The sequence below is a fragment of the Apteryx rowi genome, unplaced genomic scaffold (genome assembly GCF_003343035.1).
Source record: "Apteryx rowi isolate R43461 unplaced genomic scaffold, aptRow1 scaffold_72, whole genome shotgun sequence".
Taxonomy (NCBI): Eukaryota; Metazoa; Chordata; class Aves; order Apterygiformes; family Apterygidae; genus Apteryx; species Apteryx rowi.
Window position 1 is genome coordinate 2,596,682 of NW_020451005.1, and position 17,333 is coordinate 2,614,014.

The 17,333-nt window shown below is 40.5% G+C and overlaps 1 protein-coding gene across 1 annotated transcript in view; it reads right to left on the reverse strand.

The window, feature by feature from the left end:
- Window positions 1-13,920, reverse strand: part of HHIP (hedgehog interacting protein) — a 73,560-nt gene extending 59,640 nt beyond the window's left edge. The window contains exons 1-2 of the mRNA XM_026087533.1: window positions 13,654-13,920; window positions 6,810-7,005 (exon numbers count right to left, since the gene is read on the reverse strand). Coding sequence (XP_025943318.1) covers window positions 6,810-7,005; window positions 13,654-13,920 — 463 coding nt within the window. The remainder of the gene's footprint in view (window positions 1-6,809; window positions 7,006-13,653) is intronic.
- Window positions 13,921-17,333: the final 3,413 nt, after the last annotated feature.

The following is a 17,333-nucleotide window of genomic DNA, read 5'->3' on the forward strand; positions in this document are numbered from 1 at the left end:
GATGGTAACTCTTCACTGATTTAATTTTTAAAAAGTGGTTTGCTGTAGTAAAAACTTTGGTAAAGACTTTGGGAGAAGACATGCAGTAAAGATTTTGTGGAATGCTGGCACCAAAGGATGACAGTCCGAGAGAGGTGAATAATTAGTTGTCTCAGTACTGCTTCARTGGCACCTTATTGCCGTGCCATTGGCCTCTGCTTGATTCCCTGCTCCGGAGGGGCTGAATACACAGTCCTGTGGCTTCCTTAGCCTCCAAACCTTGCAGAAGGGGATGTGTCTCATACTGCACTGGAGCTGGCTTTAAGCTGGCTTGGATGAAAGGTGGGCTGTATGTTTTAGGTTACAATGGGAAGGAAATTGAAGACCAGAGAAATAAGAAGTTGGTAAAATGAGAGTCTGTGAGGAAAAAACCCTGCCATTACTGATACTATACTAGTTTTAATGACAGCAAGAATTCATATTTTTGTCCACAAGCTTATTTCTAGTCATTTTCATCCAGTTTTTAATCATTAGTATCAAATCTAAGACAGCAGAATTTGGCTAGTTATATGTGTATTATTTTACTATAAGATCTGTTAAGATAATCTGTCTTAAGTCACTTTTATTCCTCTGTGCACTATTGGCACACTTTGTTAGGATGTACTATGGTCCAGGACTTAACCCATAGGATACACAGCATTCAGAATTATATGATATAGTATAGAGGTTTTATTGGCACTTAATTGGAATTAGAGGCCTAATTTATGCATGGTTTTACCACTTGTGAGTAATGCAGTAATCCATAGATCTTGGCCATAAAACCTCTGGCTTACAACTTACAATAAGAGCTGATCAGGGACAGATGTGTTTCATGGGAAAATGCCAATTTCTTAAAAGCAAAGCTTTTTCAGAAACATTATCAGTTTTGATAAAATTTTAGTTAAAATTATGTCTTTGGTACAAGCTGGAACTTCTGGTCTAAATGAAAAAGAGAGAACCAGACAGCAAACCTCATGTCACTATACCCCAATGTCCTGTAATTAGGATGTTTCATTAGGAAGAGGAATATTCATGTCAGTGCCCCTCATCTGTCAGGCAAGAGTTTGACCCTAAGTCTCCCATTTCCCAAGTAAATGTCCTAACAACCACTTTATTAGCTATCCTGGGGTGGTCCCTCTGTGGCTTTCTTCATGGAAAATTTCGAAAGAGTTCAATTTCTTCCTTATGTGGAATAGGAAAATTTTTTAGATCCCAGAATTTTTGTGGAGTGGAAAGCCTCTCCCACCCAACTATACTTCTTTGCATATGTATCTTCCTTTAAAAATATTGGACAAATAACATGACAAAGTCTGACTTTGGTTTCTATAAAATAATATCTGGAAACACATGGTGGTGTGTTGTGGTGTAAAAGTTTAATTACCATGATTTGGAGCTTCAGTAAATAATCAGCTGTGAGGAGCTGTTTTTAATTTATAGTAGTTATTTGGAGAAAATAGGAGATATAATTTCAAATGGAACAACTGAAGAAGAACTCTGATATAATCACAGACTAGTATTCCAAGGTTTTGTAGATATAATACCAAAATCAAAAAGTAATCTAAAATCTTGTTGTTGAATTATTTGACTTAAGAATACACAGTTTTCTCTTTACTAGTGTCTTCCTCTAGATGCACTAGATCATTAAAGAAAATGCAATAGCAAATTGGATGTGTAGAATTTCTAAGTATACTATCTACTATTTATTAAAGATAAACTACTCTGACTTGAATTTTATCTCCAGTAAGAAAAACTGAAATCATATGATGATCATATTGTTTACTCAGTAGATGTTCATTTCAAATTATAATCAGATGCAAACTCACTCAACTAATGCCTTATGCAATGCCTTTTTTATATGCAAGACTAATCACTTTTTCCTATAAAATATTCTATCATGAGCTTAAGTATGTGTTGTACTGCATTTGCCTTTTGCCATTTAACAAACCCATCATAAGGTTCCAAAGAAAAGCATGGCTTACATTCCATTTTTCTTAGGAACGTTCTTGGAAAGTGGAGTTTGAATTAAATTATGAAAATCCGCATTATCAGTAAATTCCTAAATGATGGCATTACAGGAAGGAATGTAACCTCTGTAAAGACAGTTTCACCTGTGTGTTAGGGATGCAATTTTGTTCTGTAAGAAAACAGTAATTTACAAAAGATCTGCTGCCATGATATCTATGCTAGATTCAACATACAAACGGCTTCAGGAAAGACAGAATTACAATGCAGTTTGCTTGTACTCTCCTATCTGTTCATAGCCATTTAGTGTTTCCTTTGTCATGCTTAGATTTTAAGGTCTTTAATGCAGAGCTTGCCATTTAGTTCAGTGTTTGTACAGTGTCCAGAAGAATGGTCCATGACAAGTTCTCCTACGCATTAAAATTATTCCAAAAACTCATTTTGCTCAGTCTGAGTTTACTCAGATACAGCTCTGTCACTGCCCTCTATGAGAAATATATCTGAGTGAGGACTGCAATGTTTGGTCCTGTGTGAATTTCTGTACTTATATTTTTAAAATATCATACATATAATTACTAATTTCGTACCAATTGCGTAGGTGTTGGCAGAGCAGTGACTGTGCTAACAAAGAAAACYTGAACCGTAGAGAAAGATTAAACAAAATGTTTAAGTGTTGTACATGTCAGATTTTGCACAGGCTTATATTTTTGTGCCTTTAAAACTTTCTGTCCTGCAAATAAGAATCAAACTATTCTTGATAAACAAACTTTTCAGCTAAGGTAGTTAGAGTGAAGGCTTTCTGTGTTCTCATTTTTAAAAACCAAGGGAATACTGCATGATTTCAAACTCAAAGGCAGAACTTTTAGCAAAGTGACTTCTGTTCTCAGCTGAACCTCATCTCCTCTCTCCACTAGTGTTTGTGGTCCAGGTTTTCCAAATGCTCTATGTGCCTTCACCAAATTCTACTTCACTGAATTGCCTGCTAAACCATTACTCTGTCTCTTCTCTTTGATATATTACTGAATCATCATGGTAGCATTTGTCCCAGCCCTTACAGCAAGTGAAGTTACCATTCTCTCCCTTCCTTGTTTGCACTGCGCACAGGATTGAATATCGTGCACTTATTTGACTAGACCTACACTGGCTTAAAGAGCATCAGGCTCACCTACTTTGTTCCTGCTACATTATTGACCTTGAGCATACAGTTTTGTATTTTRCTAAAAAAAAATTTTACTGTTTTTTTTTTGTGATTTGCACTTTCTACAGTTAGATGTAAATTTGTTGACAACAAACATGCTCTCCTCCCTCTTCTCAGCACATAGTGAAAACTATATCTAAGAGGTGATTCCAAATGGATTCTTTCAAAACCTAATAGGTGCAGTGGTAGTTCACATCACTTCCTACTGTTTTTTCAAGTGACTATTCGCCCTAACCTTGTGATAGTCACACATTGCATGYACCAGTACACATGCAATGCCAGGATGAATCCTCTTGCTGCACTTATTAGCAGTAGCAACATTAAGAGCCTCTACAGTTTTTCTGCAAGTTATTAGTTGGTTATGTTAGAACTTCTGGAAGTGTTGTGTGGCTTACAGAATTTCTCTGATGATTTCTACCATTTTGGGTTGGGGTGCCACTATTTTGGAGTTAAAAAATTCACATCTAGCATTTGTTCTGGTAATGCCTGGATTCAGATCTGGGCCCAGATGTGGATTCACCCACAGTCATCTGGAACCCATTTCTTCTAAAGAAAACAACAGGGAGTTAACATAGTTCAAAATCTATCCAATGTCCATGGATGGCAGAACCCTCCCTGGCGGTGGCACAGGTTTGTTCCGTAGAACATGTCACTTCCACTGGCATGCATGAAGTTTCTGCTTATGCATAAAGGGAGAATCAGCCATGCCTGTCTTTATTTAGCCGTATTAATAATAAATATTGGACAGTCTTCTCTTATGACCTTGAAAAAGTTAAAATTCATATTAATCAAAGAGACTTCATTAGGTCACTTAATTAGTCATCTGGGATGAATCAGGGAAGTTCTATACTCATAGATTTTTGTGAAACATTACACCCTCCTGTGGTAATACATCCATACAACCCTAACAGCTATTATCCTGTTTGAATAAAGGATCAAGTCCATTTATTCACTGGATATTCAAAATTCCCCCAAAAGTCAATGGGAATTGTGATGCAGTCATAACTCATGGGCAAACAGATATCTTTAAAATAATTAACCAAGAGTCTACTAGAGTTTTTGACTTTGCAAATGGAAAAAGAAGTATACATGAATTTCTGGAGTTTATTCTGGAGCTAACCCATCAAAAYACTGGTTTATAATTTCTCAGTCATCTTGGTTAATGTGTACTGTTAAAATTTCAATTCCAGAAAAGATGCTTGACATCTTAAGTCACTAATAATATTTCTAATTTATGCAGGACTTAAGGGATAAAATCATTTTTGTAGTCGGCAAGTTTCTTAAACCTCTTTGTATTGATGTTCAGAAACAATTAGCACTCCTTAATGGAGAAAGAGGAATTGTTTGACTTTTTAACAAATGCACAGTGAATCACTGGCAGAGACTTAGGATTTGGGGCCTGTTAATTTCCAACTCCTTCTTTAATCCTCCAGGCTACACTTAAAACGTGGCTTCATTATTTTCTATTTTTCTTTCTTTCTTTTTCAATAAGTTTTATTATGGATAGACAGATCTCACAAGTACAGTAGAAAATCCACATAAACTGTCATTTTAATTATGTGTATTTTAGAATGTATAAGAATATTAAATTACATTAAAATCCTATAGGCCATCTTCTCAAGAAGAGGGACCTGAATCTTAACACCTTCAGGAAATACTAGTATATGTACCAACAACCGTGTGCCAATCAAATCACCAAATTAATCCCGTTGGTGGATATAAGTATGGAACAACTTTTTGTTAGTATGACCCACTTTCAGAACAAGTATTCAGAATGATTATTAGCATCTGATTGATGTAGGAAAAATCCTGTTCTAACTGATGCTAAAGTATGTAAGCTCTTTTTCTGCACAGTGCTCTGTCCAGTGCTAAAGTTATGCTTTCATCTGGTTATCTTTCAAGGCAGCCTGGGTGGTCACAAAAAGCACTTGACATCTTGATGCACTTCAGCAGTTTTACATATACACAAACTTTGTAGAAAAATAAATTTGTCATTCGTCACCACATATGTTGATCTGAGGAGTGAGGTTCCTGTGGCTATAGCTCCTGTGCTGCTCAGCCCATTCTCTTTCTCTCTCCCTCTCTGTCTCCTCCTCCTTTCTCCCTTTTCCATCTTTCACTTTTTCCAATTAAAAAAATTGTTTCCTCAGAAACATAGAATTTCACAAAACAAATAATGAGGGACATGATCTGCAGAATATGCTAATCATTTGTGTTAGCTATAAACTCACATCAAAAAAAAAAGTCTCTGACTTCTTATATGGGCCAAACATTTAAAATATCTAATCTGTTATCGCTGTTCAGCAGGCAGTCTTGGCAACTATGATCTATTCTGCTTTGCTTTGGGGAATGTGATAAAGAGCAAGAAACAGCTGGTTTAAGAAAGCCTTAGAAACATCTCTTAGTTTATAAAGACAATAATAATATTTTCATATTTGAATGGTTTGAGATACATGTTAGACCACACTAAAGGGAAAAAGTAACTCAATTCACAATGTTTTCTCAAGTCAATAAAACAACACTGCAAAAACCCCCCTGCACTCTTGGGATTTCAGAGAAAACAAGTACACACTGTACACACACAATTAAAAAAACCCTCCTCCAAATCTAATCCACTTAAACTATACCCTTTGCTCAAATATGTTTATGTTATATTACAAAGCTTTGTTCATATGTTAAAAATGATTATTCATAAATTCATTTTTCATATCCTTATCAACTCTGCTTTCTAGTCTGTGTTGCTAGTAAAAAAATCTTCACTAGTTTAATTATTTTCTCATGTGTGACATTATTTATAACTAGTACTTGGACAGGGAAAAAAGCATAGTTTAAAAATGACAATCGTAATGCTATAAATAATTTACTATTGAGAATACCAAAGATGTTATTTAATATAATAATGTATTAAGACAATATTTCTAAAAGAACCATCTTCTGTGGTTACTTTGTTGATTTAGTTACAAGTGATAGCACACATTTGGTGACTGCCTTAGACAACACAGGTCAAATTCTGGTTTTGGTTATGTCCAGCTAATCCTACTGACTACAATGAGTAAGTGTTAGGTTAGTTAAGAATTTGGTTGTTAACAGCATGTTGGAACTGATTCAGAGATCACAGAAGTCTATCGAATAGCTCCCTTTGATTTCAATGGGCTTTAAACTCTATGGAAAAACCTCAGTTTCTAGGGTAACAAAACCAGAAAAAACACTTTATTCATCAGCTTTTAGTACCTACAGAGGACAGCCAGCATCCTTTATTTCTTTCATTTTAAAGCTCTCTATCATTTAGAAGAGCCTTTTGGATGGGCAACTAATTGTTTACATGCTTTGAATGAGCATGCTGATATTTCAGTAAAGGCAATAATTTCTGGTGCCTTTAAATATTAAAACAGATAATTCTGAGTTTCATGGAGAGTTTAATAAGAGGGCGGTAAGAAAGTTCTCAGAATATTTACCTTGCTATGTAAGATCCACCATGACAGCCCTGAGATGTTCTGTCTTTGCTCAGGCCAAATCCCTTGGATATCAAGGGACATTTTACCTAGTTAAGAGCTGGATCTATGACTTCTCAGGCAATATCAACAATTCAAAGTAGACATCTTTTAGTCCCGTATTTTGTTAGAGGTTTTACCTGGTATGTGACCTCTGCAAGTATAATAGAGTTCTTTACAATAGTCTTTGCACAGGTAGGGAAGAGCTAGTTCTCTTTCAGGTGTCTCCCCTTTCTCAGGTGAATGGAATAGATTCTGAGCATGAGGTGAGCAGTGTGCACATTTGATTTCCTCCAGTAGCTTCGCACATTCTGTGTTGTTGGTAACAGAAAGTATCTGCAAGCCACAAACCAGAGACAAGTAAACATATGATCTGTTTGCCCATCTTACACAAAAAGATTGTATGATCTAATGTAATAAATAATGTTAATTTAACCAATACAGTTAGTATAAATGCATCATGTTTTATGTCACCATTCAGGAATAATCAAATGCAAAAATTATTACTATGAAATGTGCAAAATGTCATTAGTACAGTGAGATTTTAAGTGCTTGCTTCTCTTTCCCAGATAAGGATATTTGTACTCAAGTTCTCTATGGATACAAGCCTGCAGTCTCTTAATGACGTAGGTAATCTCTGCACTAGAGGCATCATTCATATGAGGACGAGCTAGAGGAACAGGCCTTCTGCCCACTCCTCCTATGAGAAATGCTTAAAAACACAACTTGGGAGGTGATGTTTTCAAGCAATTTAAAGATCAAAAATTAAAATTCTACTATCAAAACACATCGGGAAAACCATATATAGCTATTTGTTAAATATGCGTATCTTGAATTATATTGTAGTCCAGCTACTGAAATGATTGCTGTGGAGTTCAGCAGGTGCCTTTGATTTTTTACGCTTCAAATGGTGCTCCGGTCTTTGCACTTTCTAATGGAAACTATTTGGAAATGGGAAAAGCCATAGGTTTCCAGACATTTCTGTTTATAAGTAGGAAGTAGCATCCTGTTTGTCTCCATACTGAAACTGTAACTTTGTCCTGAAAAAAGCATATATTATGCATAGTACTTGAAGAAGCACTAAACCACGACTGATGATGTGTTTAAGTAAACACAGGAGCCTAAGGAGCATAATGTCATCAAATCATGAAAAATAATGGAAAACAGCATAGTCTTCTTTATTAGTCTTTGAATGCAGTGCACTTTGTTAATCTATTGTTAACCACATGGATTGTTTTTTGATCATTCATACCAATGGTGGATAATAAGAAATGTGTTCTCAGCAGAGAAGGACTGAATCTGTTCCAATATAAAAACAAAGCTCAGGTTCTTTCTGCTACTTGTTTAATACAATTATAAAAAAATACTTTAAGAGACTTATTTTAAGAAATACTAATGCCGCAAATATCTGTATTCTGTAAAATTTGTAAATATTTGTAAATATTGCATTTGAAAATATTGACACAGTTTTGCAATGGTTCATATCTCTGAACTGATTTGTAGAAGACCTTTGCAATGTGTCATTCTCTTGCAGTATAACGTTGATTGGAATTATCTAAATTACTTCTGATAATTCAGAATATTCAATATGTGAAGACTTCTGATTTGTAACTTGAGTGTGCTGTCTCACAGGCCAGCTCTCTTCTAGGATGCACTACTTCAATAATGTAATTCTGAACTCATTTTATTTACAGATCATAACTACATAAATATAAAACATTYGAGAGAAATGCACCCCCCATTGTTTTAAATAGTTACGTATTCAAAATATTAAAAATGACATGGCCTTTGCAGTTACACAAAATCCTAATTAAAGGAACCTTAATTTAGAAGCCATTTAGTCTTACCATATATTGTCAAAAGGCCGTCTAAAAGTTTAGTGACCATCTGAAAGTTAAACCACTGATTAGAACAGCATTTGGCCTGTATTCTTATTCCGGAAGAGCTGCCATTGGCTTCAGAGAGAATTCTCCCGAATTTGCCAGGATTAGGCATTAAATGTTCTGTCCTTTAGACTATCTGTTCTCAGATCATCCTTGGCTTCATAGTACCTTTAAAATAAGTAATGTGACTAACAGCTGCCACATATGGTTAATTATCTCTCTTCAGACCTTTCCTTAAAATATAATTGTGTCTCATGCCTTTTTTAGCAAGGGGCTGTCTTTTTCTACCTTGAAGACAGTAATCAATTAATTGCATGTTGCATGCATGGTAAAAGGTTTCTTTTGGCCCTGAATTCTTGGGGAATTCTTTCCACAGCCCTAGTCCCTTCATCTGCTGAAAAAGCTCAGACTCTTTTTGCTAGATTGCTTGTCTGGGCCATAGTAGCAGAACTGTTAACCTTAGTCATCTTTCCTGAGTTTCAGGTGTTGTTCTAGATATGGCGGATCTGGGAAGAAATGCCTTGAAGACAAGAACTAAAAATATAACAGTAATAACATATAACTAAAACAAAATACATAATAACTGAAACTTTGAACTTGACTTGATATTTTTCAGCATTCCAATCTAGGTAGTAGAGAACAGACTTTATATGCTTACAGCAATCCATGCTGTATTAGCTGCGCTTTCTTAAGGGATGATGGCATTCTGACAAGGTACCTTGCATTGCTGTAGGTTTGACGGGCAGTGACCTATATAGTTCAGTCAAGTCATCATCTGCCAAATAGCATGAAGTCTTAAGCCAGCAGGGGATGATCAAAAGCACTATTCATAAATGCCAGTCTATCAGAATTTGATGTCAGCAAAGAATCTGGGAACTCTCCTAAAGTAAGGATGAAATGACCAGTTTGGGGTGTTTCCGCCAAAGAAAATCACACCGTGACTACAAACTCTTCAGAGTACTTTTCTCTGTTCAGTAGTATCACCTGCTTCACTCAGGTCTCAGATGTTTTCATCTGTGAGTCGATCTCATTCAGGCAGCAGGCTTTCTTGTGGTAGCAGTATGGTGGTATGTTTAGAAGTACAAGTAAACACTAGGTATTACTAGGTAAATATTCAGCATGTTTATTGAACTAACTCCACAGTGATGCACACATAACACTGTATATCTACTGGAAGACTCCAGAGCACATTTTGAACAGGAAAAAAACCTACAGGATAGCAAAACTAATTTACTGTTTCTTGTGGAAAACTTAATTGATGTTGCCTGGTGATACAGCCGAAGAAATGCTTGCCAACATTTCAGTCGTCAAAGTTAAGACAAAAGGATCCTAATCCTCCTGAGCAGCTGCTATCCAGGAATTAACCACAGGAATTCACCCCCTCATGTCGTTTCTGGAATGAATCTTGGTCATATAATAGCTAATCGGAAGATTAAGGAATGAGAGTCAATCAATTATCTGAAAATCAAGTATAGTGTTATTTAACTTTTAGAATGCTCCAGCAAAATAGGGTGTTAACATTTGCTCTGTGTGAGGTCTGATGTATAACTCTATACTGGGTGGGAGACAGGGCAACCGTTCTATCCTGAATCTCAGTAAACTGATAATCTATTTACCCTCAAGAATATTAAAGCAGTTTTAAGCAAAAGCTGAAATACTTATTTGAATAAGGCACTTTCTGTTGGATCTCTACTTTCAAAATGACCTTAAAGTTGACAATCGCTTTGGTCTTTTGAAGAAATGTAAACTAATTTCCTGCTTCAGTTTTTAAAGTCATATGTGAAACCATCAGACTGCAGTGGTTTAAACTAACTATGCTCTGGAAAATATGTAAAACTTCCAAACATTTATTGCAACATGCCTAATAATGATTATGCCTGCTGCTGACTAACTTACAACATCTGTAAGATCATCCTTTAATCTCTAGCCACATGAAAGTAAAATGGGTAGACTAAAGGTAAGATAAATCCTGGAATGCGCAGGAAAGCATAGCATGCAAAATTGGTTTATCAACAAAAAGAATAGTGCAAAGAAGAAGGAACAGAAGATGCACTATAGGCAGAAATTCTTTACATTGAATATAGTCCTCTGTTTCATGTACCCTGTCATATCTAGTCTGAGAAAGGCAATATAATTTTGATGTTAACAGAAGACAACAGTGAAATAAGTCATTGCATTAAGCTGTATTCGATATACAAGCATTCATGTCTAAAAATCATATGTCTACGAGATTGTTCAGCTGTTGGGTTGAACATATGCTTCTTCTGTATTATAGTGCTGGATTATGTCATTAAAGAGTTCGGTTTCAATTTAGGGTAATATGTAAATAGATCATTGTACTAAGGCAGCTGTTAAAGGGCCCCAAGATGAGTTATTTGTTTAGTTGGATGTGTTCAACAATAGCCTTTGTTCGTGAAAGAGGCAGAGCAAACAAATGATTGTAAAAGGGCACACTTGAAAACAATTACTTTTCAGCCATTCCTTGACAGCCTTGGCTGTGAAACCATCTAAGGTAGAAAGGACTTTGCCTGTCCGGCTGTAGGCAAACTTTTAGAAAATCTGATATTGCAATATTTGACTGGGGTGTAGTAGCCATACATAAACAAGGMGATATTCCAGAAAACTAGAAGACAAAGAGTTAAATGTCAACAACAGTATACAAAAATCTTACTTCAGACAGTTCAATGTTGTAGCTGCTTATTATGGTAGCTCCATTTCTGTTCCCAAAACCACAGGCAATGGTAGGGCTTTCATTATAAATACATATCAATAATTTGGTCATAAAAATTCTCAAACACCCAACATCTTAACCAAAAAGCTAGTAAGAAAATGAAAATGTCTACTGAGCATGCTCAACTTATTTTTTTTTAAGAAGCTAGTGTTCAGATTTCTGTTTATGTCATAGCCACTCCAAACTGTAGATAYACGATGGCGTACAACATCAAAAAATGCTTTGGGAACTCTAGTAGCATACTGAAGCTCTAGTAGAAGGTGCTTTTTGAAAAGTTCCATTCAAATGTATTGCATAATAGTTTGTAATGTCTTTTATGGAATGGTCACTTCCTTCTGTCAAGTATAAATGTCATATACTTTGACATTTTTTCTAAACATATGATATGATAAAGCAGATTTGAGAGTGTCATCACCATTAATCTTTGGTGAAAAAGTCCAATTTTAAAACCTTGTAAGATAATATTCCTTAGAACGTGTATATTTATATTTATAAAACAGGTTCAACAGCTCAGAAATAGATACTATGGCATATATGGTCACACTTCTCATGTTTTGATGAGGTTTTAATACCATTAGTCAAAAAAAACAAAGGGAATTAAAACATATTTTCAAGTAATTAGAGAAGAATAAACCCTACAACTGCCTGGAAATTGAAAACCGACTGAAATTCAACTTTTAATTTACTGCATTGAACCTAATTAGTACAAGGGTCTCCAAGCATTGAATAATCTCAGTAGCATATATGCTACTGAGCTATTACAAACAGGGTGAACCAAGGACATATTTTCCAGTCCGTATTTTTTTTTTCATTTCAGCTAGATCTTTCAGGTTATCTGCATGTGGTTAGTTTATAGTTTAATTCAATTATCACACAGGAGCTTAATGACGCTGTCTCTAGACAACATGAAGAAATATATCTGCCTTGAATCTCAAACTGCTGCTGCATATGGTATGAATAAAGAGAGATCTGCAGCTGAAAACCTGCAGCAAGACAGTTCTCACTCATCTGGGAATAGGGGGGGGCAGGACAAATGCTCCCTCAAAAGGCATGAACATTTGGACAGAGCTGGGGACTGAAGGAGAATGATGTTCTCCAGTTTCACCCATTAGTGAACCAACTAACAAACACAATGGTGTTGTTGTTATTCTTTTGCCATAAGCAACAGGACTCTGTGTGTGGGCAGCAGTTTAGTGGGGAGGAGGATAAGTCGACCCCTTTTTGTCCTATTGATTTTTTCCTATTTGCATGACTTGAGCAAATTAAATGATGCAATATGGCTTTTTGTTACAAAACAAAGTGAGAGATACCACCCAGACACATATGTTGATTCGTAGAAGCTGTTTACATAAGAATGGAGTGAAATCTACCGTGAACTGAGCATAAAAATTCGATTCAGGCTGGGTATTTTTTTTTTATTATGCTTGGGCCAGCAAGACTGAAACACAAGTTTTCCGAGAGTCTCTCAGACCTTGACAACTACAGAGTTGTAACTGAGGAATTCTTAATTAAACCTAAACCAGGATGGAAAAAAAAAAAGAAAAAGAAAAAAGACACCTGATTGTTTATTTCACGTGCAGTGATTCTTAATGACATTATTCAGCAGTCCCCTCGCCGGGGGTGCACACGGGGCGCAGCACTGACCAGCACAGCACCGCTCATCAAACAGGCTCCTGCAGAGTTAGGTACCGACGCGTTTGAGAATCTCAAGCAACAGGCTGATAAGCAGATACCAACTTGCTGAAGGATGCAGAGAGCTGAGCGTTTTAGAAAAGCAGTAGGCAGAGGAGGTGCTTCTCTTCACATGACCGCGGCTTGAAGTTTGGCACGGGCGCTGCCAGGTAATGTGAAAAGGAAGAGAGCCTCGTGGCCCCGGGGGAGAGCCCAGCCGCCGGAGCGAGGTGTCCCGGCGGAAACCGGCAGCTCTCGCAGCTGCCACGCGTAAGCACGGGCGCTCCCAGGGAGCCCGGAGACCGCAGGGTTTCGCTCCACCAGCACCAACCACCTCCTGCTCCTACCCCAAACCCTTCCTGCCTCAGCATGTGCAGCAAGCTCCGCACGCGCTTTTCTCGCCCCAGAAAAGCAAACCGGAAACCGCCGCCAAGTCCCTTCGCAGCGCGGCCGCTGCCGCCGCCCGCCCGGCGGCCCCGGCCCGGCCCCCCCGCAAGAGCGGAGCGGAGCCCCGCGCGCACCGGCCGCGGGCGCGGAGCGGAGCGGGGGGCAGCTCCGTGCGGGAGATAAATCAGCCCCTCGCTGCGTGCCGCCCGCCGCGCAGCGAGCAGCAGGTTAGCACCCCCGCCCCGGGCAGCAGCCCTGGGGAAAAGAAAAAAAAAGAAAAGGAAAGGGGAAAAAAGCCCCGGCGGTGCCTACCTTGGTCTCGGCGAGCAGCAGCCCCTGCGTGTCAGCGCGGGAGCAGCAGGAGAGGCGCGGGTAGAGGCCGCGGCACATCGCCTCGCCGCCGCCCGGCGCCTCCGGGGGCATCAGCCGCCGGTCGCGCTTCTTCAGGCGCCGCGGCGGKGTCCCGTTGAGGCACCTTCTCCTCCGCGCGCCGCTCTCCCCAAACTTGGCATCCCCCTCGAAGAAGCACAGGGCCACGGCCACCAGCAGCAGCTTAAACGGCAGCATCTTGAGCATCATGCCTGAGGGAGCGTGTGAATGCACCCCCACCCAAAAAAAAAAAAAAAGGAAAAAGAGCGAAGGGGGGGGGAAGGAGGGGAATCCCACTGACTTTTCTTTGCACTTCAAATCAGGAAATCACCTCCCTCCCCCCAGAAGGGGAAAGTCAGTAGAATAATGATAAAAGAAAAAAAAAAACTAAGGAGGGAAGGAACTTCTGTCACCCGCGCTTCCAAAAATGAGGATGCAAAAAGGCAGAAGTGAAAAGAAAAAAGAAAAAAGAGCAAGGCAAAAGCAAAAGCCGCGGCCCCGGCGCTGCGGCGCGGCGGGAGGATGCTCGGGAGGCGGCGGGCTGAAGTTGTGCAAGTGGCACAGGTTTAGCAGTTGCCGCGCCGAGGCGCCGGGGCGCGGGGCGGGCCGGGCAGCGGGCGGCGGCAGCGCTTCACTTGTCGTCCCATAGGAAGGATGTCGCCTAGGTAGGACAGCAGCGGCGGCGGCAGCCGGCCCGGGCGATGCCCCCTCCGCTGCCGGCGGCGGCTGCGGCTCACTAGGGCTCTCATGTTTCGCTCCCTCTTTTCTTCTTCTTTTTAAGCAGCGCGCGGGGAGGTGCTGCCACCGCGCGCCCTGCACGTCACCCGGCGGCACCGGCCGCGCGCGCCGCCGCCGCGGGGGGCGGCCGTTGGTGGCGGGGGGCGGCCGTTGGTGGCGGGGAGAAGGGGCCGCGGAAAGCGCGGGAGAGGCGGACCCCCCCTCCGCGTGACCTCCCCCCCCCCTCGCGCGGGGGGACCGTTACTGGGCACGCGGGGGCCGCGGCGGCGCCCCGCCCCGTAACGGTCCTCCGGCGGGGGGCGCGCGGGGAGCGCCGCGCCTCGCCTCAGCTTTCCCGCCTGTGAAATGGGAGACCCCCGCGCTTCCGCGGGCAGGGAGTCGCCCTCGGGGCCCTGCCAGCGGGCACGGGAGCGGGGTGCCCTCCCTGCTCGTCCTGCGGTGCCCGCTCTCCCGGCGGCCCGGCCTGCGGCAACCGATGGGGCCGCCGCGGCGCGCGGAGGAAGCGGAGCTCGCTAGGTGGGTGTTTCCCCTGCGGCTGAGGCGCGTGGCCAGCAGGCCCGACGAGGCGCCCTGTCCGCGGCCTTCAACTACTTTTTGACCAGTTTGGCAAAGGTTTTTTGTTCTCGGGGTTTTTCTTGTTGCCAGCTCTGATTAACTTCCAAATTTCATGGAATGTTCTAGACATCAGGGACCAAACTGTGTTGATGAGGGGCAAACTTGGGAAGCTATGAGGGAGAGCATGGGAGGCATGTTTAGTTCCTGGTATCTTTTTTGCACAGCTCCAGCATCATTATTTCTGCAGCTTTCTACAGAAAGCACAGCTGGCTGACTCTTAGTGGCTTTCAGTGTAATAATATTCACATCTTAGTTCTGTCCAACTTAAGCGAGTTTAAAGTATTACAAATTAATATTGTGGCAGTTAACATGTGGCAGTTACTAATGGCTGGAGGAAGCAGCGTGTAGAGGAGTGAGTGTGCACGTAGTGTACTAAGAATGGGAGACTTTTAAATGGGAAGAGTGGGACAAACAGAGTGCCTAGTACTGGGTGAAAGGAATGCACACAGGAACCCAGGAATAAGACGAAGAGGGAATGGGCAATCCCATGTGAATTGGAATGGAGCAAATGTGGGAAAGAGAAAAAATGAGAGCACACAGAGCTCTAGCCAAGGGTAGGGGTGGAGGTCCCTAGAAAAGAGGTCATACAGATCCTTTAGATGGGAAGAGGAAGTTATAGCACAGGAAGGAGATATTAGCTTCTTCCCGTGGGAGAGATGAAGGAATGGAAAGTTGCCAGTGAAAGATGTAGTTTGGGTGCACCTAGAGCCACTGACTCAGGGAGACAGGGGAAGGCGGCAAATAGAACCCCAGGGGGTTTTTATGGGGACTTGCTGGTTATCCCTGAAATAGAGGGGAAAAAATCTCTTGCATCCGGGGGGCCCGTTTGGGGCTCTCTCCTGGGGAGGGAGAGACAAAAAGGAAGGATTGCAGGGAGCTCCTGATGTGCAGTAATCTTGTTCTAAAGAAACTACAGCCTGTTACTGTTCTCCTCACATTTATTTTTAACCAAAGAAAATGAGTCTCTTCAGATTTACTTTTGAACTCTATCTCTAAACAGTCCACACTGAACTAAATAGGAATTTGGCATGGACAAAAAGTACATCAGATAAATCATTGAGTAGATAAATCGTTGGGTAGACATAAAAACTGCTTCCTATCCCTTTTAGTGCATTTCTTGGAGGGCAGTGGTTCTTAAACTCTTGACCACCACTTGTCTTACTACTGCCTCTCACTTGGTTGAAAGTGCTCCTGACCAAGGCTCGAGCTACATCAAATATAATGAATGAGAGAAGACCCTGGTGCAGCATGGGCCCCAGCACTCATGTTGATGAGTGAAATACAGCTTTCTTGCTTTGTAATTTCAGAAAAAAATACTACTTTGCAGTACTGGGACTTGTGCCATAAGCAACCTGGCTGGCAGAACTGTAGCTATGTAATTATACTACGATACCTATGACATTTTTATTACTCTGGATTATTACATAGATTATTGTGAAATAAAAGTGATTATTGTATAAAGCAGAACAACAATATCAGGATAAAGTCACTTATATTCCCAAGCAGTCTCCTTAGAGTGGGTTATACTGGCAGTGTTATAGTGGCGTAAGTACGCAGCTGAAGGTCTGTATGTCTGTTTCCCTCTGTAGGCAGGGGCAATGCTCATATTTTTACACTAGATTTCATGCTTCAGTTCTGCATATACCTTACTGGAATGGGAAACTGGAACTCTGTCAAAGGAAGTGGCCATAGGGCAGATACCCTCATGCAAAAACAAATGTTGAGTGAAAATTTCTGTGAGGAGTTGCGGCCAGGTCCACACAGTTCCTGTCTCTGTGAGGGAAGTGGAGAGAGGAAGTGAGGAATATAAATCTATATGATCAAAGTAGTATAGCTATTAGTAAATAACCTTTTCTCCTCCTTCAAGTGCTGCCCGCATAAAGATCTGTTTCTATGTATAACCGTACCAGCTCTTGGAGGAAGTGAGTTTGAGGTGTATTAATTAAATAGAGAATGATTTCCAGAAATGGGATTCAGGTCAAGTTGCCGAAGTCAGAAAGAACTGACAGTTTGTGAAGGTCACATTCTACATAGAAATTTTACATACATCTATGATGGAGACATTTCCCAGAAATTCTGAGGAATGTACTGTTGACCTTGTATAATATAAAGTGTTCAAAACTTCAAGCACTGTAGTGATACAGGAATATAAAGATGTATAAGCAAGACTTGAAGAAGGTTGAATGTTCTTTAAAATCTCTGACTAAAATTGCTGATTAATGGGGTTTTGTGCAAGAATACCTGATTTAATCTTTTGTTCCTTTTCACAT